This window comes from Pseudorca crassidens, chromosome 12 (genome assembly GCF_039906515.1).
Source record: "Pseudorca crassidens isolate mPseCra1 chromosome 12, mPseCra1.hap1, whole genome shotgun sequence".
Taxonomy (NCBI): domain Eukaryota; kingdom Metazoa; phylum Chordata; class Mammalia; order Artiodactyla; family Delphinidae; genus Pseudorca; species Pseudorca crassidens.
In genome coordinates this window covers 69,173,499-69,198,430 of record NC_090307.1, presented here as the reverse complement: position 1 = coordinate 69,198,430, position 24,932 = coordinate 69,173,499, and the positions used below count along the sequence as shown (strand labels likewise).

At 58.7% G+C, this 24,932-nt stretch overlaps 1 protein-coding gene and 1 long non-coding RNA gene across 3 annotated transcripts; one reads left to right on the top strand and one right to left on the bottom strand.

Moving 5' to 3' along the window:
* The first annotated feature begins 1,565 nt into the window (after positions 1-1,565).
* Positions 1,566-3,563, top strand: LOC137204158 (uncharacterized). Its single transcript, XR_010933444.1, has 3 exons — positions 1,566-1,659; positions 2,527-2,624; positions 3,337-3,563. It is a non-coding gene; the product is annotated as an uncharacterized lncRNA (long non-coding RNA).
* A 1,429-nt stretch (positions 3,564-4,992) lies between these two features.
* Positions 4,993-11,379, bottom strand: LIF (LIF interleukin 6 family cytokine). 2 transcript variants are annotated; one of them, XM_067700280.1, is made up of 3 exons: positions 11,226-11,379; positions 9,351-9,529; positions 4,993-8,636 (listed from the first exon to the last, which is right to left on the bottom strand). In XM_067700280.1, exons 1-3 carry the CDS (start codon positions 11,242-11,244, stop codon positions 8,226-8,228), a joined length of 609 nt encoding a protein of 202 aa, XP_067556381.1. In that variant the 5' UTR covers positions 11,245-11,379; the 3' UTR covers positions 4,993-8,225. The 2 variants fall into 2 exon arrangements, with proteins under 2 accessions (XP_067556381.1, XP_067556380.1); XM_067700279.1 differs by lacking the exon at positions 11,226-11,379 and adding an exon at positions 10,711-11,044.
* Positions 11,380-24,932: the final 13,553 nt, after the last annotated feature.

Genomic DNA, 24,932 nt, shown 5'->3' with positions numbered 1-24,932 from the left:
TCTTAGCTCCCAGGGCTGTGGACACGGGCGGTCTGTACTCCACTCACTTTACATAGTGTAACCTGGTGAAGTGCCTGGCATAGGCCTTCAGTACATGGAAGCTATTATTTCTATTACCTAGTACATGCTCTGTGCATCGTAGGTGCACAAAAAACAGCAGGTATCATTATCCTTGTGAAACATGATCATATAAAGGAAAAGCTTGGCAAATTCTAGAGCCCTGTGCAAAAATACAATTGGAGCTAAAATGGACTTAGGACAGTCAAACTGAAGGAGTCAAGGAAGACTTCATGGAAGAGGTGACATTTGAGCTGGGCCTGGAAGGACCACAAAGAATTTCCCATGTAACCAAGGAGGAAGGGCATTCTAGACAAAAGGCAAGAGCCAGAGCAAACATGTGGAACGGTGAAAAGATGAGACATTTAACAGACCACCAAGCCACATGGCCAGAGGTCAGGAGGCACTGGGGAGGCCAGCCGAGAAGGTGAAGTTGGGCAGGGCCAGCAATGTGATTGCAAAATGAAAATGCAGGGCTCCTTCAAGGGGATAGACAGATGTGTTAGTGTCCTAGGGCAGCTGTAACACATTCCCACAAACTGGGTGGCTTAAAACAGCAATTTATTCTCTCACAGATCTGGAGGCTGGAAGTCCTAAATCAAGGGGTTGGCAAGCCCGAACTCCCTCGGAAGGCTCCAGGGGAGGATTCTCCCTTCCTCTTCTAGTGGCCCCAGGCATTCCTTGGCGTGTGGCTGCATCCTTGCAATTTCTGCCTCTGCCTTCATGTGACCATCTCCTCTTCTCTCCTCTGCGGGCCTCTTATAAGGACACTTGTCCTTGCATTTAGGGCTCACTTGAAAAGTCCAAGATGATCTCACCTCAAGATCCTTAATGACATCTGCAAAGATTCTTTTTTTCCAAATATGGACACCATCACACAGGTTCCAGGGATTAGGACACGGATATATCTTCTTGGGGCCACCATTCAACCCACTGTAGCGGGCGATGCAGGCTATGCCCCTCTCCAAGGTTGGGGAGCAGAGCAGGCAGAGGAGGATGCCAAGACTTCTGCCCATGGGCTGCCCGCATCTGGTCTTTGCCTGTGACACACTCTTCAAAGAACCGTCCTTCTGGGGAACTGGGAGGGTTCCAGCTGGCCTGCTGGGGTCGGAGAGGTGGGGCCTTGGTGAGCAGGGCCAGGAGAAAGCCTGCTGACAGGTAGAGCCCTTCCCGGCTTTGATTCATTGACCATCTGGGCAGGAGCTGGACTGAGCCTCTTGGAATTACAAAAATGCCTCACACATATTTTCCTCCCAGCCGGTGGTTTTGTTCTCAGCCAGCGGAGAAGGCCTGTCTGCTCCCTAAACCCCACTCAGCCTCCCATCCCCTCTCCCGTCTGCGGCTCTCTCTGCACGCCGCCCACCACTCCCCCCAGAGATACCCTCTCCTCACCGCCGTCATTGAGGCTGGACTGAGCAGGCTTGACCGCGTCCTCATAATTGAAATATTTGGCCCCTGAAGTGAGGCCACGGCAGGGCAGTGCTTCCCCCAAGTCGAAGGGACAGATTCAAGCTGCGCTCTGCTCAGGCAGGAGGGGGCACGGAAAGTGTCCTGGACGCTGAAGCCAGGGGCCCCAGGGGACCGCAGTGGCCTTGGAGTGAGGTGAGGACAGAGACTCAAGGCCCACCGACCCCCAAACCCCTGCCTGCATCACGGTGCATCCTTCCCACCCCTCTCCTCATGCACCACCCGGCATCACTCCAGCCTCACAGAATCTTCCAGGAGGGAGGAAGTCATCTGATGTCCATTTTATAGGCATATTATACATCCATAAAAAGGTTTTTCAAAATTCTGGGGATGGGGATGCTTCTGAGGCATATTCAGCCCCTGCTTCAACCTCAGGACTCAGAAGTCCACTCTTGGGTCGGGCCAGAGCGCCAGTCTGTAACTGCGTTGTCCTGGGCTCTTGTAGAATTCCTGTCATTGGGCTGCCTCGGATGCTAAGCATTAGCTTTTGCAAAGACCGCTGCAGAAACAGCCCCTAGGAATTCACTCACTGCAGTAGGGCCCATCACATCACCCACTACCCCCGTGGGTCTCAAGGGAGGAATCCCCTTCAGAACCCAGTCCCAGGACAGGCTGTGTTTTCCCTGAGGCTCTAGAAAGCCTCCTCCTTTTTTTGCTTAATAGATCACATTTCCCTTTTTCCTTTAGCTGCCAGGAATCTCAGAGCCAACTCTGAAGCTCAGCCATGATAATTATGTGGCCCCTCGTGATCTGAAACATTTATTTTCTTTCTCTCTGTGGTCTTAGTTTTCTCACTCTGTCTCTGTCTTCTCCGATGTTGATTCTCTTTATTTTATCAGTATTTTTATAACGTGCCTTCTGTTGCAAGATGCTTTGCATGCTGTTTAGGACAAAGAGGACTATAAATAAGGAAATAAATATATAGTGTTTCCATTACGATGTTAATTTTATTGCTGAAAATGTGGTTGTTTAGCATGATAATATAATTCTCCTTCTGCCTAGTCTGAATCTAGGGCAGAGGTGACCTGGGAAATTCTTTCTCCCACTGCTGACCCTTGAGCTGCTTGGGTCTGAAGCCTGGCTCGTAGAGTCTTGACAAGGTAAGTGGACAGATGATGAATGTAAGGATGAACAAATATAAGGAGCCTCTCTCAACAAGCTGAGTGATGGATGTCAGGAGAGTCCCTTAGCCTCCTGGGGCCTCAGTTTCCTCATCTGTAAAATGGACTAGTACTCTAGTCCCATCTCAGAATGGTTGGGAGGATCTCCCGATGGGTGAGAAAATGCTTTGTAAACTGTAAAGTACAGGGTCATTACAGAGCCCGTGGGATTGTGCCTCTAGCGGGATAGCTGTTGACAATTGGCTTCTTGGTAAGGGGGAGGGAGTGTCTCTCCTGTCCTGTTGACCTCCTGAGAGCCAGGATGGGAGAGGGCTCAGTTGGGTACCTGGGCTGCCCCTGGCTCCTCTCTGGGCTGGACTCCTCCAGGCCCGCGACTCAGGGTACCGTCAGAGGAGCAATTCACTGAAAGTTTGTCCGCCCTGCTCCCTCTCTTCCTCGTCAGCCTAGCCCCCCAGCCTTGGACTCAGAGCTGTCAGCTCCTCCCTCCTGCACTCACTGGGGGAGAGGACCCCGTTTCTCCTGCAGAGACGGCTCTGGGGTCTGAGGCACTGGGTTCTCTTTTCTCCATCTCTACCTACTGATGGGCCGGCCATGCCAATTCACACAGCGTCTCGAGTTCCCTGCTCTCGGGTGCCTTTCGGCAGCCTCGTGAAGTAGATAGGATGGCATTCATCACCGATTCCTCTTGCAGTTTCACAGATAAGAGAGCTGAGTTCACTCTGGAGGGTCACAGGACTGCATGTGGCAGCACGGCGAAGACCCAGGCCTCAAGGGCACAGCCTTCCCAGCAGAGTGGCGGCCTCCTTTCCTCCCACCCAGCGACTGTTTCACCTCCTGCGGGAGGATCACCCAATGACCAATTAACCACCTGTGTTCTCTCTGGCCACAGCAGGGCAGAGAACAAAACACCTGCCCTCTCTTGGGGTGAGAACTCCCCACAGAGGTGAGGGAAGACCCCGAGGGCCGGGCAGCCCAGCCAGCGCCCCCAGGATGACATTTAGGATCTGATATCCCTGTATTTCCCTCCTGTCTGAGCTTTGGTGTTTGCTTTGTTTTCCTCTAGTTTTCTAGCAAAGGTTTCTTTTGAAAAGCTTCAACCTTGTCTCCCACGAGAGAAGGAGAAGTGGGGGATGCTGGGAGTGTGGCCTGGAGGGGGGATTCAGCTAGCCTGCCCCCTCTCTGCCAGGAGCTTCAGGAGAAAAAGTCTGAAACAGCTGTGGGTTTGGGGGCCCCCAGAAGCCGCCGGCCCCTCCCTCCCAGGCAGCTGTCCACCCTGCAGCCCTTGGTGACTTACACTTGGCGTCTTGGTCAACTCAGGAGGAGAGGTGGAAGGAGGGCAGAGCGGCCTTTCTCGGGCTTTAACGTGCACTCGGATCACCTGCGATCTTATTAAAGGGCAGATTTCAATTCAGCAAGGATTGCTCCCTCCCTACCCAAGACTTGCTGAATTGAAATCTGCCCTTTAATAAGAGGCAGTGATGCCACCTTCCTGATCACCCCCAGGTGAGGCCAGTGTTGCTGTGAGTCAAGGCCCTTCTTGGCAGAGAAAGCAGAGGACCTCGGCCTGAGCGCCCTGCTGACACCAGGCAGTGAGCGCTCTCTCCGCCTTGGCTCAGCACCTCCTCTGTGCCTCTTCCATTACACACACACACACACACACACACACACACACACACACACACACACGTTCACTCACTGTCCCACTCGCCTTGGAGCTTCCAGAGGCATGAACTCTATCCTAGGCACCTTTGGAAACCTACACACGACCTGACACTTACAAACATTCACAAAAGAGCACGTAGGTGGCTCTCAGAAAACTGCCCACATCCCTAAAGGAATCTCAGCTGGGGGAGCCCTGGACCCCAGCAAAGCACCGGGGAGAGACTAGGGGCTGCTCCAGAGTCGCTGCGTCTGTGACCATCCGGTTCCAAACTCTCTTGTTCTCCAAGGAAGGGGGTCCCAGGAGGCTGGGAAGAAGGTTGCAGGGAAAGGGGGTCCCCAGATGTGAGGCAGGAACAGGGACAGCAGTGTCTGCAGTGGGAGAGCTCCTCAGGCCCAGAAGAGCCCAACAGAAGCCCTGGTTTTGGCCCCAGTGTCCTGCGTGATTCCGAACAGGACCTCCTGGTGGCACCCCATGATCTGGAGCCCCACCCACCTTGTCCTGCCTGTGCCAGCGTTTTGCCCACCCCGCCCTCACCCATGCCGGCACCCTTGCCTGGTGGAAGCACCCCATCTTCCCACCCGCCCGCCCCTGGCCTGGCAGAGCCCCACCCAGCAGGGCGCCCAGGACAGAGACGGTCCCAGGCCCTCCAGCCCCATCTCCCCACATGAATACAATCTGGAAAGCTTGCCAAGAGTAGATTCTTTATTAATTTCTCTTTTTTTCTTTTTAAAAAAGTATTCCTTCAGTATAAAAAATAAATATTTTAAATATGACATTGAATAAATAAAAATAATCTGTCAGTATGAAACATTCCCACAGGGTACATTCATCAATAGGAATTTGTCCCCCAAGGCCAAGTCCTTTCCAGTAGAAAGGAAGGAGGGAAACACGGAAGGATGCACAGAGCTAGCAGTGTGGATGGGAGTGACGCCCAGGTACTGGGTGTGGGTAAGGGACAGGCGGGGGTGTGGAGGGGGGTGGCAATCCGGAAGTAAGAACATCTGTACCATCTGAAGGGAAATTAACCTCTCACTTGGCTGTGGCCTCCAGCCCCACACGCTATGTCTTTCCTGGAGAGCCAGCGAGGCAGAGCTGGACTGCTTCTATCGGGGAGACATCCCCAAGGAGGGGACAAGGAGAGGGGGAGAAGGATGAGGGGGAGGAGAGACAAATAAATAGTGGTGCTTTCTCATTTAAAATTTTTTTAAATAAATAAGGTCCCCAATACCCCTCTTTCGATAAACTGCAAAAGGACTGTCCTAACCCCTCCTCTCCTGCCGGCCTCTCCCTCCTCCTCGGGCTGGGGCCGTGACCCAGGATGCAGGTGTGGGTCAAAACCAGATAAAGGAGGAAGTGGACAGCTTCCTGCCCTGCAAAGCTTTTTTCCACACAAAGGCTCCAGAATTCAGAGATGCTGTGCAAAGTGGGTGCCCATCTGCCAGACAGGTTCTACAAAGAGCACTGAGGATGAGGGTGAGGGGCAGAGCCGGGGCTACGCCTGGGGGAGGAGAATCGCTTGGTCCCCGAGCCTCAGAGGCTGCCCAGGTGGGCCTGGCACGGGGAGTCTGCGTCCACGGGATGATGAGATGAAGGGGGACCAGCCGGCTCCAAGCCTTCCAAGCCACGTTCACTGAAGGAGCAGAGCGACGGGGGACAGCAGGCTGAGATGCTGGACAAGGCTGAGCGTGACCCTCAGTGTCTTAACCCTCAGTTAAGACAGTGTTGGAAAACATGTAACCATTGTGGTCTCCTCCACCACCCGCCACAAAACAGTCTTGCCAACGGGACGGACAACTCCCACCTCCAGCCCCCGACCCCAGGCCTCAGGGCCTGCCTGCTGCCTTGCCCACCTGCCCTCCGATGGACACGGGTAAAGTGCTCGGAGGAGGCAGAGGGGTGCAAAGTGAGTGCAAAGCACCAAAATCGTGCTGGCTGAACGGCTAGGCTCGCTGCCCGCTCAGGGTTTGAGAAGACGCCAGAACCCTGCTCTTAGCAGCTGCCCCAGCTCTGGGCCCTCCTCCCCTGCTCCCAGACTGGAGGGCGTTTCTCCACTAGCCTGGCCCCAGCACAAAGGAAAGGATCAGGTTCCCTGCCTGGGAGCCCAGACATGGGTGGGGGTGTGGGGGGAGGTGGGGCAGGAGGGACCACAGCTTCCTGGTCTGCATCCCAGGGCCTCCTCGTCCTCCTCTCCAGAGCAGGGGCCTCCTCCCTGGGCCGTCCAGCTTCCTGAGGTCCAGCCAGGTCCTCTCGCCCTCTGTGGGTGTTCAGGCCACCCGAGAAGGCACTTCCCCGCTGGGTGCTGGTCAGGACTGTTCCAGGGCCCCCAGACTGCTAGTCTAGAGGCAGCTTGAGGACAAGGAAACAGCAGCAGGTGGGCCACCAGGGCTGCCTTGCCCACTGCTCCAGGGGTGCCATCTCTATGGTGAATGTTGCCTCCAACAGCACAATTCCAGGGGGCGCCGGACAACACAGTGTTGAATGGGCCCCTTGGAGCCAAGCAACATGGTGGCCCTGGGAAAAGGCCCCTTGGCCACTCCACAAACTGGCCCAGCCTGCCTTGCAGCCAGGGTCCCGATAGCCCCAGAGCCAGTTACCGTTAGGGTGGGGGTTGGAGCCGGGTCCCCCGTCCCCTCCCAGACTGACCAGTTCTCTCAGCTCCTGACCCTTCTATGAGCCTCACCCATAAGGCTTATCCCACTTGTAACATCTTCGACTTCCAGACCAGGCCCTGCTAAGGCCTGGCCCCGGCCCCTGCAGAAGGAGCCATCATATTATTTCTGCTGGAGAGGGAGCAGGGAAAGGGGAATTAACTTTGCTATTTAAAGCACCAATAAGTTAATATAAATAGGGCATCAAAATAAATAGACAATCATGCTGGGTCAGACACACAGCACCCTTGGATCTCAGGCTTCCTGAGACCCTGACCTCAACTTCTGCTGTCCCCTTGCTCCGGGGTCCAGCGATGGCCTCTGGTGCCCCTCAAGTACCTTTGTGTGACCTCACGGGGCCTCCGTGGGCCTCAGATGTGAGCTGCCACTCTGAACTACTGCATCCACCCCTCCCTTACAGACCCTTGCCCACAAGACTCTGGGTCCCCTCAGAACCCCCTCACCTGACTTTACAACCCGTCCACCTCCCCACACCCCGCCTCCAGGTCCAGCCACCAGACCCCAGCCACCGGGACAGCAGGACAGACTGCGGGCTCAAGGAAGAAGAGCCCATCGAGATTTTCAAGGGCCTCTCTTCCTTCCCAGGCCTGAAGGTGGCCTCTCTGCCTCCCCAGGAGGCTGAAGGCCAGTGACCTCCTTCTGGAACCTTCCACCTGACAGTCCTAGGCCTGAGCTCTCCAATCACACCCAAGACAAGGCAGCATCTCAAACCAGAGTTCCCTTTCTAGCCTTCCACTCACCATACTTGTAGGGGCCAAGGATCCTTCAGGATCCCAGCCCCTCTGGGCTGCCTGAGTTCCAACCAGACCTTTCAAGGTCTACCAAAGGGGCAGCGAAGGCACTGATAGTTGTCATTCTGCTGGGGGCCAGGCAATGCCCCCGACCCCTGCTGTCTTGCCCCATGGTCAGGGTCACTGGAGGCAACTTGTGTGGTTTGCTCATGAAGACCCTGGCTGAGGGGACGAGAAGGGGCCGAAATCCAGCCTGACACCGGGTGCCTGGCTGCAGTATCCCAGAAGAAGGGGCGCCTTCTTCTAGTTGGCGCCATGTATAGGTTCTCCCTCTGGGAGTTTTGGCTCTGCTTGGCTTCATCACAGCCCACCCTGGAGGGGAATAGACTGGCCAGGAACCCCTCGGGGTCTGCGAGCAGCCCCCACTTGGCTTGGGCACTGCTCTGGGCCCCGACCACAGTTTGAGAGCCACCTAAGTCTAAGATCTCAGGTCACTGTGCGCTATGAGACCTCCCGTCTAGAAGGCCTGGGCCACCACAGCGATGACCTGCTTATACTTCCCCAGGAGCTGACAGCCGAGCTTCTTCTTCTGGAAGACGTCCTTGCCTGAGGTGTCTGGGCCGTAGGCCACGTCCACGTGGGCCACGTGGTACTTGCTGCACAGGCGGCAGAGCACGTTGCTGAGGAGGCCCCGCATGACATCCGCCGTGGCGTTCAGCTTGCTGTGCAGGCTGTGGGCGCTGGGATTGAGGACCTTCTGGTCCCGCGTGATGTTGCCCAGGGAGGCGCCCAGGTACGCGATGATGCGGTACAGCTCCACCAGCCGGGCCCTCTCCGTGCCATTGGCGTGGAAGGGCGGGAAGTCGGTCACATTGGGGCTGCACAGCTTGTCCAGGTTGTTGGGGAATGGCTCCCCCTGGGCCGTGTACTGAGGAGCAGAGGGGCGGAGGGGAGGTGACATGGGAGTCAGGGATGGGTGTTCCAGCCCTGCCACCAAGCCTCTGGGTCAGCTCTTGGGCTTCAGTCCCCACACCCCAAACACAGTGGCATGAGGACCCAATCACTTGCCCTGTAGGCATCTCGGGACTGTCCTGAGAGCCTGAAGTAATTGTGGGTGTGGATTCCCTTGGCAAAGCATCCAGGCCTATACCATGCAAGGAATTATCCTCCTCATCACAATCATCAGGACCACATGGGGACAGAAAGGAAAACCCCGAGTCTCACCTCCAACGTGTGCACCACACACACTTGCCCTTTCACCCACTGCACTCACCCTCTTCCTGGGCGGCTCTGCACCCCCGTCAACCACAACCCGCCGTCTCTCCCAACAGCACCCTGCCGTCCACCTCACCACCTCCTTCTCTGTCTCTCATCGGCCTCTCCCTCCACAAGGTGGAAGAATCTCAAGGCTAGAAGTGCCAGGCACCCCCTTCTCCAGGCAGCTCTGCCCCTATCTAACTGGGCACCCTAGGCAAGTGGCGAAGCCTGGGCCAGGGGGTGGGGAGGAAGCTGAGGGAGTCTGGGTGTGGTGGGACCAGTCCCCCTCCCTTCCCTTCCCTGACCAGCCCCGCCAGCCCAGGTCCCTGCAGCAAAGCCCAGCCCCTCCCTCCCTCCTTCCTTGGTACCCTGGGGGGAGACTTACATAGAGAATAAAGAGGGCTTTGGCACTGCTGTTGAGCTGCGCCAGCTGGTTCTTGATCTGGTTCATGAGGTTGCTGTGACATGGGTGGCGTGTGGCACAGGTGGCGTTGACAGGGGTGATGGGAAGGGGGCTCCCCGCTCCGTGTTTCCAGTGCAGAACCAGCAGCAGGGGCACAACTCCTGGGAACAGGCAGGAGGGAGCCATGAGCAGGGAGGTGGGGGGGTGGGCAAGGGGTCTCATGGTAGAGGATGCGCCTCGTCTCCCTCAGGGACATCAGTGTCCCCTCTCAGCCTCCAGCTCTCTCTTCGCCCAGCATGGCTGTTTTCTTACTTTCACGATGTCACCAAATCTGCTTCTCTGTCCCCCTCTCTCCAGAGCTCTAACCCTCTGTCTCTGCTTCACTCCCATCGATCACTCCCTGCTGTCTCCTGACAGGAGCAAGGGGCAGGACGTGAGCTGTTTCTACCAGTTGGAAGCTGGGTCCAGGGTGACACCATCCTGGCCTCTGGCTGGAGGGTACCACGCCCCAGCCCCAGCAGGTCTCAAGGAAAAGAGCAGCCCCTACCTCCCCACCTCCCAGGATGGTCCAGATTCCTAAGTGTTATTTCACACTTCAATCTCCCAGAGTGGGCTCCTTAGGGGACCACGGGGAGGGGGGGGATTCTGCTGACCCTCATCTCCCAAACCTGTCACATGATTTTGGCTCACTGGGCCCTTTGTCCCCTAATTCTGTGGTTATCCTTCTCCAAATGTGGCCACTACCCTATCTAGGACCCTCAACTCCACCCCAATTCTGCAGTTCTGCCCCTCCCCACTCCATTCCCAAGTCATTCTTCAAAACTTCCTATCCCACTCTGTACTCCTCCTGGCCTCCATGCCCTCCCACTCCTGTCTACTGGTCCTTGCTCCAGGTTGTGGGTTAGGACAAGGAGAATCCTGGGGTCCCTCAGTCCCCCAGAGCCTTCGGGAGGGCAAAGGAATGGTGCAACCAGGAAAGAAAAAAGGGAAAATGTCGCACGCAGCCAGGTGGGCGGGGGAGGAAGGAAAGTGAAAGGTGACAGGAGAGCTGAGAGCTGTCCGGGCCTGTCCAGGATCGCCCCTCCCCGCCCAGGGCGCCTACTTTCCGCCTCCCCCCACCCCCCTTGCTTTCCAGGTGACCCAAGCATCAAGGGCTGGGGTCGGTGGACCTGTGAGGCTGGAGAACCGATGAGGTTGGGGTAAAGGGTGGCGCGCAGGAGCCCGTTCCCCTCCTGGGACAGTGGCAGCCTCAAGTTCACTTCTGGGTCCCCTGTGCCTCCCAGCATCCCCCGGCAGTGCTGAGGCCCCCGATGGCTGGGGGGCCCCCACACCCCAGGCTCACCTAGCACAGACCACAGCTTTCCAGACACTAGCAGATGGAGGCGGCACCTGCTCCCGTCCCGGGCCGGAGTTTGCAAGCTGCTCAGAGGCCGGCGCCCCTCCCAGGGAGCAGCCCGGGACGCGGTTGGAAAAGAGAAAGCGGAAAGACAGAAAGAAAGAAAGAAAAAGAAAGAGGGAGGGTGAGTCCCGGAGAAAGCTGAGCTGGAAGAGCAGCAGGAGAGCCGGCGGAGCGAGGAGGAGGAGGAGGAGGAGGAGGAGGAAGGCGGCGGCGCACCCTCCCTTGCCCGCCAACCTGCGGGCCCCAGGGCGGGCTGGGCGCGCGGTGCCGGGACCATGTGCCTGCTCTCGCTCCCGGCCGCCACCCAGCGCCTCCGGCGGCCCGGCGAGCTGCGCGGGCGCCCCAAGTGTCCGTGTGTCTGCGGCGAGTGGGTGTCCCGCTCACGATCGCCAAGTGCCCCAAGTTGCCGCTGCGCCCGTGGCGGGGCGCGGAAGCCGGCGCGGGGCGGGTGGATTTACCTGCCGCCAAGACCTTCATTATGGGCTGGACTCCAGAGGGCCTTGGAGGAGACCTTAGATGCCTGCAGTTTTCAGAGGTTCATGCTCAAATGGGGAATTTGCCCGATTTATATACTGGAGCCTGTGTTGTAAGACAGAGAGAGAAACAGCTATATTTAGCAGGGATCCCCGTCCAGGAAGTTGTTTGAGGTGCATCATAGGAAATTATGAATGGAAGAAAGTGAGAGTGAAGGGGGGGCAGTGAGGGGGGAGGGTGGCGAGAGCAGACTTTTTCCCTCTTCTAAGAATTTGATTGATAAAATTATAATGAACTCTTCAACAAAACACCCTGCGGTTTTCCTGCGTGGCTTGCCCTGGGAGTTGTTTGAAGATGGGGAGGGGGAGGAGGGTCCCCGAGTCATCGGCGTCCCTGGGCAGTGGGTACCCCAGACAGCCCTGACTCACCTGGGTTTGGGGAGGCGGCTTGAAACTAGGCAAGCAGACGGAGGCTGCCACCTGTGGCCCCCTGGTCAGGGGGTTTGGGGGTCAGTGGGGAGGAGGCAGGCTGGGGCTTGGCTGACAAGGAGGCTCCAGGAAGAGGGGCTGGGGCCCTGGTGTGGACTTTAGATGGTAAAAAAGCGAAACTGAACGTGGGCGCTGGAAGCCACCGCAGAGGTGGCCTCCTCCAACCTGCCCGCTGCCACTATGCAAAGTGGGGCTCCCGCGGGGACAGGTTGTCCAGGGTCCCACAAGGTCAGGCCTCCTGACTGCCATCAACAAGCCTGCATTGATGACCACAGGTACCTGTGGAGCTGAGGAGGGGGCTGGGAAGATGGGAGGTGAGGGGTTGCTGTGACTCCCTTCTTTGGGGAGAGCCTGGGGAGGAGATTCTGGGAAGATGTGATGTTTCTGGCGTTTACCTAAAACTCTTTGCACCCTTCAGGGGAGAGTGGTCCAGCATTTCCATTTTGAAAGGACATTTGGAGCAGAGACTTAAGGAGGCTGAGCCAGTTGGAGCCAGGTTTGCTCCTCAGGACGCAGAGGGATGGCTGAGGAGAACAGAAAATGTCTTGGAGGGCCCTGGGGCTCAGCATCAGAGAATGATTATGGCCCCCAAAAGGTGCTTCTGGAGTCTCTTAGGCAGGGTCACAAAATCTGGTGTCTATCGTGGCCAGGTAGATTCATAAATGAGTAAGGAGGGGCAGGAAGGAATGGTGAGGACTAGGGCAAAATGAGCACAGCAACTCCTCCCTGGCAAAAAGCATTCAAAACAAAACAAAAGAGGTGGGGGAGTGCTGGTCAGACACATCTGGGGCTATGTGGTCCCACAAGTTGCCAAGGGCGCCCCCGCTGCAGCCCTCCCACCTGACCCCGACCAGAGAACGAGGCAGGAGAGTTGCTTCTCCAAGGCCAGGGAGCCCTGCAGCCTTTCCCTGGCCCCTGATTCCCTCTGCCCACCCCCTCAGCCCTCCTCCATGCCCCCAGCTCCCGCCTCTTGCCACATCCCGGAGGACCTGCCCAGCATTCGTTCATTCCTCCGTGCCAGGACGAGCCCTCCTGCTGCCGCCGTGCCCCCTCCCCCCCACGCATGCCCTGCCCTCTCCAGGCTGCTTCCTCCCGGCTCTCCCAGCTTGGCCTCGGCTGTGGGGCGATAAAACTGCCCATCCCAGCGGGCGCTTCCCAGCAGGGAGGAGGCTGGTAGAGCCCACACTGGCTTTCCTTCCTCCTCCCGGCCGCTCCACACCTTGTGTCTTCCTTGGGGGCCATGGAAGGCCCCAGCTGGCACTCGCCCCTCTCATGCACCTGCTCTGGGGTCTGTGTATGCCCCTAGGAGGTCCAGCCACCCCAGCCTGTCTCAGGCAGCCCCACACCTCAGGACATCCCAGCTCACCTCCCTCTCATAATCCCCCAGGCCCAATCTCTCCTGCAGGAGGGGCTGAGCACTTGGGGAGCATGAACTCTGGATCAGCCTCCAGACCCCACCCCCACATCTCCCGGACCCCTGTCATCTGACTCATCCTGACTCTTCTGATGTGGACCCCAAATCCATTTGACCAGGGCCCCACAGAGGCCCCATCTATGGATCCCCTGTTCCCCCGCCCAAGTGTCTCACTGGGTGCCCTGATTCTCCTGGAGGCCGCCTCCTCGTCCCACTGCCCTCCTGCCACGGTTCCTCCCCTGCATCACTCCCAGTGGACTTGCCGAGCCTTGCACTGTCTTCTGGCTGCCCAGACCCCTCCTCAGCCCTATAAAACGCCCCCAAACGCCATGTAATCTCAGCCCCACCCCACAGGAAACAGGAAGTGGGGCGGAGTCTAGAAGATACTTCACCCTCGCCCTGACTGCCCCCTCCCCTGCCTCAGTTTCCCCTCTCACGGTACCTGACTTGGTCTGTGCTCCCCAAGTGTTCTGGGCCCCTCGGCACCCCAGGCCCAGCCTCCCTCTCCTGTCCATGTCCAGCCACCACCTGCACCGGGCCTCTCGGGGGCAGGCCGGGCAGGGTCTCGGAGCTGCGGACCCGTGAGCCGCCTGCAACGTGGCCTCGGTCCCCGGGAATCGGCTGCCCAGGCGGCGCTCCAGGCCAGCTTTGGTCTCCTGGAGTTTGTTTTCTTCCTTCCCTCTCTACGCTGCTATGTGTGTGTGTGTGTTTTCCCCAGCTTCCTCACGGAAGGCATCCTCCCTTCTTGGCTGCCTGCTCCCAGGGTCGTGACCCCAGGCCCCACCCTGGAGTGGCAGCCCCAGCCCGGCCCCTTCCAGCTGTGACTTCATCCCCAGCCTGTCCTGCTTCTGCACACTGGGCCTGCTGGGGATTTGACCGGCCTCAGGGTGAGGGGGACAGCTGGGGCCCACATAGGGCACCCTCAGTCTGGGGCGGGAGCGGCCAGGCCGGGGCTGAGGGTGCTCCTCCAGGCAGCTGTACCATCCACCTGCTCATCTCCAGGAAGCGAGTCCAGGGCCGGCCTGGGGCCTCCCCAGGGCCCCTGAGGGCTCTTTCTCTCCCGCTCACTTTGGCGCATGTGGCCATTCAGCCCCTCCTTTCCTTCTGATTCTCACTCACCATCCACAAGTCTCTCTTAGAATGTCAGGTGGGGAAGCTGAGGCTCAGAGAGGTGAAGACACTTGCCCAGGGCAGCACAGAGAGTTAACAAGAGAATGAGGCCTGGAGCCCTGGCCTCTGGCTTGAAGGCCACAGCTAATGCCAGCAGCACCTCATGCTGCGATGGGAGCAAGGGGTGGTGAGCTGCATTCAGGCCGCTTCTTCCGGGAAGCCTCCCCTTCCTCCCACAGCCCAGGTTAGCTGAGTCTGCCCAGTCCTGCCCACTCTCCTTTCAAGCGGGAACAAGTCTCATTCCTCCCTCTTTGAGGGCTTGGTTGGGGTCTGATCCTCATTTGTACTCTTGACAGCACCTGGCTCAGGGTTACATCAGAGCAGATGCTAAGTATTTTCTAAAAGCATTTTAGTTTCCAAAAGCTGTCTGTGCCAAGTCTCTCATGGCGAGAGGAGTAAAGTCTGCTGGTTGGAAGCATGGACTTCAGCCTCAGTCAGAGCCGGGTTAGAGGTTTGGGTCTGCCAGTTATGAGCTGGGTGACTTTGAGGAAGTGACCACATCCTGGCCTCAGTTTTCTCATCTATAAAATGGGAATAATGACACCTGTGCTGTGGGTTTGCTGTGAGGGCTCAGGCTCAGCGCAGTTCTGGGAGCCCAGCCAACCCTCTGCTCGTCAGCATTGATCCTCCTCACCGTGGAGGAGTAGGGGTTCTTGTCCCCATTTTACAGATGAGGAAAGTTGGGCATAATCCAGGGCTAAAGGGGGAAAGCTGGGCAGGAGAGGGGCCTGTTCATTCTCTCCTGATGGATAATGGAAACAAAACACCCTCGAGCCTCCAGCTTCTGGGGTGCCCCAGGAAGATCAGATGGGTTGCTGGGGGGGCTGGCACGGCGGTGGGCTCTCTCTCCCTATGTCCTATCCTGGCCCGTGACCAATCGCACCCCAGGCTTGAGCTGAAGACAGTGGCTGACCCAGCCTCACCGCCCCCAGGAGCTGATTCACCCCCAAGGCCCATCTGAGAAGGAAGGAGACATAGTTCAGCTCAGAGGGGCTTGAATCACCAGCCGCCCCCTGCGGAGCCCTGGGGGGAGTTGTGGAGGTGGGGGACAGCCCCTGCCTGCCTGTCTGTCTCTTTCCTGGGCCCCGGGGCACTCAGAGGAGAGGGTAACATGGCAGTGGCCATTGGCAGGGGGTGGCAGGGAGGTACCCTCACAGCCAGGCATCCTGTGTGGGCAGCCAGGAGCAGTTACTCACCAGGTAAGCAGCTCTCTGGGCATCGGGGAATTCCCCAAGGCTAGTGACCCAGAAACTGAGTGCTCTGGGCAACCCCCATTGCCCAGGCCGGCCCCCCTCCTCCCTCCCCATCCCTCTTCCCTGTCCCCATCTAAGATCTCAGTTCTCTGAAAACTCGACCAGCAGCTGCTCTCAGACATCAGCTCAGGCCCCGCTCCTCGCCTTGACGCTCCCATCTGGGAAACGAGCACAGCGGAGTCAGATGGGCCCAGGGGAGGAAGTTGGGGGCCAGAGGGAGTGGCCCAGGACCAGAGTTGGTGAGGGACAGCCAGAGGAAACAGGAGAAGCTCAGGAATTCCTGGCACAGCCCTGGCAGTTGGGTATCCTGTCCAAAAAGGCAAAAACACCTCATTATTCAGCACTTGAGAAAGGAGGATGTAACTACACCTGCAAGGCTGCCCACCTCCACCATCTATATGCTCTCATGTACTTTCCTGTGACCGCTGGCTCGGCTTTGCAAGTCACCTTTGGTCCCTTTGGGGCTAGGGTGGTAGTACCCATGAGTAAGGGTGTGTCTTACAGCCAGGCAAACATGGGTTTGATTCCTGCCCACACCTGTGACCTGGGGCAACTGGCTTCCTCTCTCTGAGCCCACTGAGAGTGGGGATGCGGTAGCGCCGGGCTCATGGGGCTGTCATGAAGATGTTAAGTGGGAAACACACAGTGCCTGCCACGTGGCAGCCATTCTAACCAGAGGTCGGGGTGGCCACAGGAGGGGCTCAAACCCCAGCCTGAGTCAGGGGCTTGGGTTGGGCCTGGGTCCAGGGGTCCATGCTGCACCCGTGATCTGAGAGTTAGGACAAGGAGGGCTCCTGGGTCCTCTCAGTAGACAGAGTGTGGCGTGGGTCCTGGGGGAACAGGCAACCTCTCAGAGCCTCTGCAGGGGAATAAGCAATTCTTCCCACCTTGGGAATAAGCAACACTTCCCTTCCAGCTGTCTTTGAGGCTCTTGAGGTCCAGCTTTGGGCCTATAGTCTGCCCTTCTCACCCTCACCCCATCAGATCTCTGGCAGGGACCAGCTACACACCCTCAGGGCCAAGTGGGAGCCAGAAGCCAGTCTGGCCTCCTGCCAACTGTCCCCAGCATCACCCCGACATTTCCTGACTGGTTCTGCGTCAGGAATCACACCCCTGGAGGTGAATCAGAGTGACTGCATATTTTTTCTTCAATTCTGATAGAAACTGCAAGGGAAGCAGCAGCCTACAGGGCTCCGATCATCAGTGGGGTCAGAGGCCTGCCTCTGAGGTCCATGCCAAGTTGCATGGGGCCTGATTCCACTGCAGGCTCTGTCCTCAACGTCTCCATCTTTAGAATGGGTGTCTCTCCTCCCTGATGGTTCAGGCATCAGCCCTTAATGGATCTGGCATTTTAGCCTCTGCAAGCACTCTGACCTCCCCCAGGCTCTCTCTGAATCTTGAACTAGCTTGAGACCATCGCAGGCAGAGGTAAAGAGCGATATTTTCACACTGTAATTATCTGCCTTTTAGTGGATCATGGATTAAATTTAGAGTGTTGCCGCCAGCACTTTTAAAAGAAAATAGAATCGCAAAATCACCCAGCATTGCCCAGAGCGAGGGCAAGCGCCGCTCGGCGGAATTTTGTTTCCGTCGTCTGGATGTGTCAGCGTGTGCATCACCCTCTGGTTGCAAGGTGCAATGTGTTTCTAACTGCAGGTCTCAGTCAGAAACGTTTGTAAGCCACTGGTATCAGTGATGAAAACCAGGCCCTGAGGGGCTGAGGAGTGACTTGCCCGAGGTCACTCGGCAGCTGGCAGCGTGGGGTTCCTGACTGCTCCTCAGCTGCCATCCCTTGCAGCCCAGGAGTGGCAGGAGGTGCTGCGGGCAGGGTGGGGCTGGGCAGGTGCTCACGGTCGGGGGTGGAGGCCTGGCATCACCCGATGCCAGGACAAAGGCCCTCCCACGGCCTGGCCTCTCACCATCCACTCCCTTCCGCAGCCTCAGATCCCCGGGCTCCCCACCCCGCCCCGCCCTGCCCGGGTGGGGCCCGGAATAGTCACAGGCCTTCCTCACTCTGCCACCGAGCTCTTCATCCTCACTCGGGCAGCGGGAGGGGGACGCAGCTGCAGTCCCCGCTCCAGGGTAGCCCGTGGCCCAGAGGCCCAGCCCATTTCTGGGAGTGCCCGCCGGGCTCCCCTTGGGTCTGTCTCTCCGGCCGAGTGGGCATTTGCATGTGTGTGCGTGTGTGGTGAGGCCGTTTGTGTGGCTGTGTGTCTGTGTTGGGCTGTGTCTGGCCGTGTGTGCGTGTATGTGTGCGTGTGTGTGTGTGGCGGGGAGGGAGTCGGGGTGGACACACCTCTGGCTGACTTTGTGAGCCCCCTGTGTGATTGTGTGAGTGTGTGTGTGACCGTGTGCCTGGATCCTGTACCAGTGGATGTGAGTCTGTGCGTGCCAGGGGTCTCTGGACACGTGTGGGGAGGCGTGACCCTGTGTGTGTGTGTGTGTGTGTGTGCACGCGCCCCCGAGTGTGTCTCCAACAATCCCTGCTCCTCACCCTCCAGCCCCCGCCCCTGGGAACTCTGTGGCAGCCTCACGTCACGGGGGCCACCAGCAGCTGGTTTCCTCCCCACCCCGCCCCAGCGCCGCCCCCCTGCCCTGGCCACCCTGACTCTTGGCTCAGGGACTAAGCTGATGTCAGAGCTGAGCTGACAGCTTCCTTCTCCCACTGGATTTTCCAAAAGAGAGAGACCACAGCCCGGCTCCTATTAAATAATCTCGGGGTTGGTGGGGGGAGGGGGGAGGATGTTTCACTCAGTGATTTCCTGAACTCAGAGGCAATAAACAGAACAGGAAGCAGCCCCGCGGACCCACTCAGCCTGAAACCGGCTGGCCCTGAGGTGGGGACTGGCGTCCCCTCCCCCAGACAAGCTCACTGGGGCCACCCTGACCCGACCCCAGAGCTGATGTGAGGGAAGCAGCCAGGCCCTCTCCCCAAACCGTCCTTCAGCGCCAGCACGGACTGAGGAAACCGTTCTGAGGATGGTGGGTGGGAGGTGATGTGAGCCTCAGGCCTGATGATAAGATGGAAAGAGTAGAGTAGCCCAGTCCCAATGGGCAGGGAGGATAGAGGGGTTGAGGCCCGGCTGAGGTTGGACCGTCCTCCTCCTGGGAAGAGAAGAAAAGATGAGCTCCCTGAAGTCAGGGAGGGACAGGACCAGGTAGGGGAGGAGCTGGGGGGAGCCGAGAGGAGAGGGCCAGGCTGCCCCCTCTGTCCTCCAGGTAACCTGGGTATGACACCCGTCCCCACTACCCTGCACCCTTGAGCCACTCCAGCCCTGCTTCCCATGCTTTCTGTGGCACGTAGCTGGCCCATCGCTGACCCCAAAGGCCTTATGAGCTTCTCTCCTGCCTGCATCCCCCAAAGCAAGCAAAGCACTCACGAGAGTCCCCTGTTATCTCCGGTCCTAACACCCATCCCCACGGGAGACACTTTAATCCTGGTTTTACAGACATGGAAACTGAGGCTCAGAAAGTTGAACGATTTGCCTAAGGTCACACAGGGTGCGATGGAGCGAGCTCTCCAGCCCACGACCCCACAGCCTCCCTCAAACTGGAGCCAGGAGGCCAAGTGTGGTCCAGGACTCACTGGCAGCAGGGGGCCAGGGGGGTCCCCAGGATGAGTCAACCCCAGGATCCCCTCCTTCTGCCTGGGCCGGCCGCTCAGCTGCTTATCAGCTGCAGGACTCCATGACACAATCCCGCTCTGATCTCCTGCCCAGCCTGGCCTCCTCCACCCCTGCCCCACCCCTGGACCCCGTTTCCGCTTCCTCCCTTTCTGGGTGGGACCACGCCCGCCCCAGGATCACAGTGGACTGTCTAGAGAGCTGGAGTCCCGCAAGCCCCTCAGTGGCTGTGGTCTCCCCAGAGTCCACTCTGGTCAGCAGGCTGGCAGCAGGAGACCCTCACATAGAGGGAGGACAGTGGCCTGTAGTTCCTGACCCTTAGGCTCCCCTCCAAGAGCCCACCTACCTCCTAAAGTGGTGTTAGCCTGGGAAACTTAAAGACCACTCTGGCCTCTGCCACCTCCATGTTCCCACTTGCAAAGGGAAAAGATCAGAAATAATGAGGGGGGTGTCAGGGGGTTGGGGCTGGTGGTCTCTTCAATCAGCCAGGCCTCAAGGGCAGTCCTAGCTCTGCCACTCACGGCCTCAGACATGTGACCTCATTGCTCAGACCCCAGTTCCAAGAGTATAAAATGCGACACAATGTTGTCAACCTGAGAGGTTAGCATCACCCTCTGGGAAACCCTGCAGCACAGAAGACATGCCTGAGTGACTGATAGTATTATTATCTTAGCTGTTAAAACTTCACAGGTGGGGCCCAGAGAGGGGAAGTGACTTTTCCAAGGCCACAGATTAGTGGCACATCTCCAACAATATGTGGGCTGCGTGCCTCCCTCAGGTTCCCAGACAAGGAGTCAGGAATCCCAGGTTTTATTCCTGATTAGCAGTGGGGATTCCAGAAAGAGACTCCTTTTAGGAGTCTCGGTTTTCCCGTCTGTAAAACCAGCCTAGAGAAGGCCATCCGTCTCCAAGGATCCAGAAAGGCTCTTTGAGGTGTAAACTATGGGATGGGGTTGTAGAGGATAGAGAAAGCCTCCCAGGCACCCTGGAGCGCTGGATGCAGCGGGGGTGAGGGCCAGGTCCGGGGCTCGCGGCTCAGCGCTCGCCAGCACTCAGCCACTGAGTTTAGCCCCAAGCCGCGGGCTGCAGCGCCCCCCACTGACCAGTGGGCAGCAGGCACCGTGGCAGGGGCACCTCCAGCCCTGGGTCCACCTGACTGGGTCAGTGCCTCCCCTAGGGCTGGGCAGGGCAGGATTTGGGGATTGAGGAAGTTGGGGTAGATGCCTGGGGCTCGGAATGGAGGGTAGGCCGAGGCCGTCAGCCAGGGCAGGGAAGGAGGCCAGCAGAGGGGTCCTGGAGGGGCCTCTGCCCTGCTGAGCACCTGGCGGGGGGGTGGGGGTGGGGGTGGGGGGGGTGTGCATTGAGGACTGGCCACAAGGGGGAGCCAGAGACCTCATGCAGCGGGCCTGGGGTGGGGGCTGCGTTCCTCCATCCAGTGGGAGCTCTGGGAGGAGGGGCAGGGGTGGGGGGGGTAGGAGGGAGAGGAGGGGGAGGAGGGGGACTTCTGTCCCTTCCCACCCCCCTCAAGCCCCAGGACCACCTAATCCCCACCCAGGACAGGTTCTGGGGACAATGTCCCTGCCCTCCCAGGAGCCTCTCCCCAGTCCTGGGGAACTGCTGATGGCAAGATTGGGGTCCAACCGCTTCTCAGGTTATTTATGCCAAGGTGCCGCCCGCCCCTCTGCCCCCCGGTGCCAAACTCTGTGAAGACTTTACTTACATTTCTCCTTTCTCCCTGCATGGTCCCATGAGCTGGTGCCCCCACAGTTAAGCCCATCTTACAGAGTAAGCAAAGCACAGAGAGGTCGAGTCCTCTCTGGGTCAAGGTCAAAAGTGTAGGGGTCATGACCTTGACCAACCACACACTCCAGAGCCTCCCTTGAGAGACTTCACTTTAGCAAAGACTCACTCTCTTTTCCCGAAAGCAGAGGCAGGCGGGGGCCACCCTGTGACCCACCACAGCCCCTTCTGGGGGGACAGGGACCCTCTACCTGCCAGGTCTCCATCCCAGGGAAAGCTAGGCTGCCACGAACTCAGAACCCTCCACTGCTCTGGGGAAAAGGGAACTTGAGGGCCCCTTGGGAATCCAGGAATCAAGACCCCCAGGGGTGACCCCTTCGGGATGACAAAGCCAGGACTCCGGCCTCCCCATCCAGTACTCTCTCCTCTGCCCTCTAAACCTGCCATGATCTTTAACCCCTCAGGTGTCCACATGACACTTTCACATCTGGTCTGAACTCTACCTCCACAGGCTCAGAGAGATGTGCAGGGCACATCTTACCATGCCCATTACGCGGTCGGGGAGACTGAGGCCTGGAGAGCCGGGTGGGCCATCAGGTGCCCCCGACACATGAGGGAAAAGGTGATGTTTGCCTGTGCTGAGGATAAATTCGGGGAAGCCTACCGTGGTCTGTGCCGCACTGGACCCTCCAGCGTCTGGCGGGGTGCTTGCTGGGTCTTCAGTGGGGCACCATCGACGTTGGGCCAGGCTCCTCTGCTTCTCTCTCCTGCTGAATCTTCTCTGGAGACAGCTCCTCACCCCGCCCCCGACTTGACTTCCCGTCCAGGGCCGGGTAGCCCCGAGGCTCCCCCCACTTCCACCCCACCCCCTGGCTGAAGGGTTGGGGGCAACAGGGGCCGGGAAGCCCAGGTCCCTGGCCAGACTGCACCTGACACAGGTGGGGCAGGGTCTTCAGGCTGGTTGAGGGGAGAAGCAGGGCCAGGGGTGGGGAGGGGTCGTCCTTGGGCCCGGCGGCCCCTGCCCTGTGCTGCGTGGCGAGGCCGCCGGGGCCTGACTCACGGCTGACTTGGCCGCGCCCAGCCCGCCAGGGTGATCCAGGCCGGCATAAGGCGATGACTGGGCAGCCCTCCACATGACCGGCCGGGGTCGGCCTTAGGTGTTTTGACTCAGACCTGCCACAGGCCGTGTGCACCAGGGCCATGTCCCCTTGTCCCCATCCCTGGAAGAGTCACAGGGCTGCAGCCAACCCCCCGGACACGGTGCCCCTCAAGCCACCACTCCTTGCCCTGGCACCCACCTCAGAACCCGGGAGCCACCTGGCCCATCTGGTCCGCCCTCCTCCACGGGCTCTGGGGCCCCACCTGCCCAACCCCCTCCCTCAGAGACCTTCGCCCCTCCCCGAGTCAGTGGAGCCCAGCCCTCGGGGACGCCCCAGGAAGCAGGGAGCGGGGTTGGCTGAGCCCAGGGCCTCCCCACTCTGACCGTGGACTGTGACCCTTTCCTCAGCATGGAAAAGGGGTTCTGTGGGCACTCCGGGTCCCAGGCCTGGCGTGGGTGGTGGCGGTGAGAAGAGGGGACAGGAACAAAGACAGAAGAGCTGTGAAGAAAGAAACCAACAAGGAAAAGGGAAAATGAGGGAGAGAAAATAAAGAGGACGTGGCTCGGGCACCTGTTCTGTGACAGCTTATGACGGCAGCGCCAACAGACCCTGCGTTGCATTGTTTCCCAGAAAATCTCTGCTCTGGCCTGGGAGGTGTCCAATTACCTGAGTCTGTTGTGCAGACAGGGAAGCCGAGGCTCAGCCCGGAGGTTACACGGGCCACGGGGCTGGGGTTTGAAGTCATTTTGCTGAACTCCCAAGTACTTTCCTGTCCCTTGAGAGAGAGAGCGTTCAAATCACATCAGAACTGGCGGGCAGCGAAGGCGCTGAGGCTATGGAGGCCAGAGACCCAGATCTGCCGTTTGCAAGCCGGGAGTTTGTTCTTTAGACAGACTATAAGTGCTGGCACCCCATCCTTGCCTTTTTTCCTGCAGTTTCCCTGGAGGGCCCCCCCGTCCCAGGAAACTTTCCATCCGTGTGTGTCATGTTCAGGGTTGACTGAGGGGCTGTGACTGTCACCCTGAAAAACTTGAGAAAGAAAAGAAAACCCAGCTTGTGGTCGATTCCAGCAGCAGGGTTGCCCGAGGACTCCTTATCTCCCTGACCCTGTACCAGCTCGCCCATGGCCTGCGGCTGCTTTGTCCCTTCACATGAGCCACTTGGGGGAGCATATGCTATTTGCAGGCTCACAGGACATCGCCACTCTGGGAAAAGCATGCCTTGTGGGGGATCAGCTTCACACTGTGGCACAAAAGCATTATTAGAACCCCTCCCCCGCTACCCCTCATGCCGGATGGTCATGGGAGCCCTGATCTCACAGCAGTTGTCGCTGTAGTAGGTGTGGGGGGGGGGGTGATGATCCAAGAGGGCTCGTTCTGACTCCAGGTGCAGACACCAGAAACGACCCCTGCAAGCTGCCCTGCCCAAAGCCCCAGGGAAGCCCCGCCAGCCACTCTATGGGGAGTTAAGGAGGAGGGGCCTGGGAGGGCAGGAGGAGGGGGAGGGGGAAATGCAGGCACTGGGAGGTCAGGATGCCTGGATGTGTTGGGGGCCAGCTGAGCATGTAGCAAATGCAGAGATGAGCTGGCAAAGTTGGGTGGGCCTGAGAGCAGGGCCCTGGCTGGCTGTGCTGAGGAGTTTGGAATCGATGCCTCGGGCAGCAGGATGGGAGGGAGTCATCGAAGGTTTGTGAGCAGAAGACGTGACAGTGAGATGTGTCCAGGGAGTCAGGACCTGGCTGGCGGTGGGAAGAGAAGGAGGCACGTGCCAGGGATAGGGTGTTGGAGAAATCACAGGATCAATGGGGAGAGAAGAGGTTGAGGCTAAGGGAGGTTGAGGGAGGTGCGCTGGGGTTCTGGAACTTCAGTGGGGGCGATTAGGAAGCAGAAAGGTGTGGGCTTGGGGCTGAGTTCAGCCTTGAGGCACCCACAGGGCACCCAGCAGATGCTCTGGCAGCTGGGTCTGTGGATCTGGGCCCATGCTGGAGATGGCACCTGCAGCTGTGGTCTCATCAGAAGACAGCGTGGAATTGACAAGTCCTCACTGATAGGACCCCCAAGAACCCCCCCCCCAGAGTCTGGGGCTCCCTGATCTGCTTCCTGCTGGGGGGGTGCAGCTCCAGTTCAAAGCAGCCCCAGACACCTCTCCCGGGGCTTAGCCACCTCTCTAGAGGCTGGCAGGGGGCCCAGGCAGGGGTGAAGAACAACTACCCTGGGCTTCCCAGCTCTTCCTCCGCAGACCAACTTCTATCCTCTCCGTGGGCAACCACATGCTGCCTTAGTGCCAACTCCCCTTCTGCTCCAGGAACCTGAGGGTGCCTGGCTTTCGGTGTCTGCCACCTCCCACCCAGAGGTTCCCAGCAGCCCAGCCCGAGGAAAGTCCCCCACCCCCATGCTGGGGGTGCAGCAGAAAAGAGCAGAGGCCAGCTCCTGCCCTTGGCCACACGTGGGTAGCGCCTGTCTAGGCCAGGCTCCCTGCCCTGCTCCTCACTGAGCTCCTGCTGGGTGCCAGGTACTGTGCTGAGAGCAGAGCAAGGCAGATGTGGTTGGTCTCCATCCTTGGAGACTCCAGGCTAGCGGGGGAGGCAGATGGCAAAGCAAACCAAGAGAGGCCCCCCACGCGACAGTTTTGAGGAAAAAAATAACCAAGTTGTTAGACCCAGAACACGGATGGGGGTAAGAATAGCCGAGAATGCACTAACCAAAAACCAGAGCACAGCATTGCAGACAGAGAGAAGAGCACAGGCAGAGACCTTGTGGTGGGAGGGTACCCTGGGCATATTGGGATCCCCAAAGTGGCTGGTGTGGCAGGAGCCCGAGAGCAAGAGAGAGCCCATTGGGGGGCAGTAGAGACCCTTACTAAGTGCTTGGTAAACAGCCTGGAATATATTGGGCGCTTGTTGG

Bases quoted from the DNA above. Each gene is read 5' to 3' on its own strand.
- LIF (XM_067700279.1), bottom strand. From the start codon at position 11,044: ATGGTCCCGGCACCGCGCGCCCAGCCCGCCCTGGGGCCCGCAGGTTGG. The intron at 9,530-10,710 runs GTGAGCCTGGGG...GCCTGTTCCCAG, and splicing joins AAAGCTGTGGTCTGTGCTAG to GAGTTGTGCCCCTGCTGCTG. The intron at 8,637-9,350 runs GTAAGTCTCCCC...TCTGCTCCTCAG, and splicing joins AAGCCCTCTTTATTCTCTAT to TACACGGCCCAGGGGGAGCC.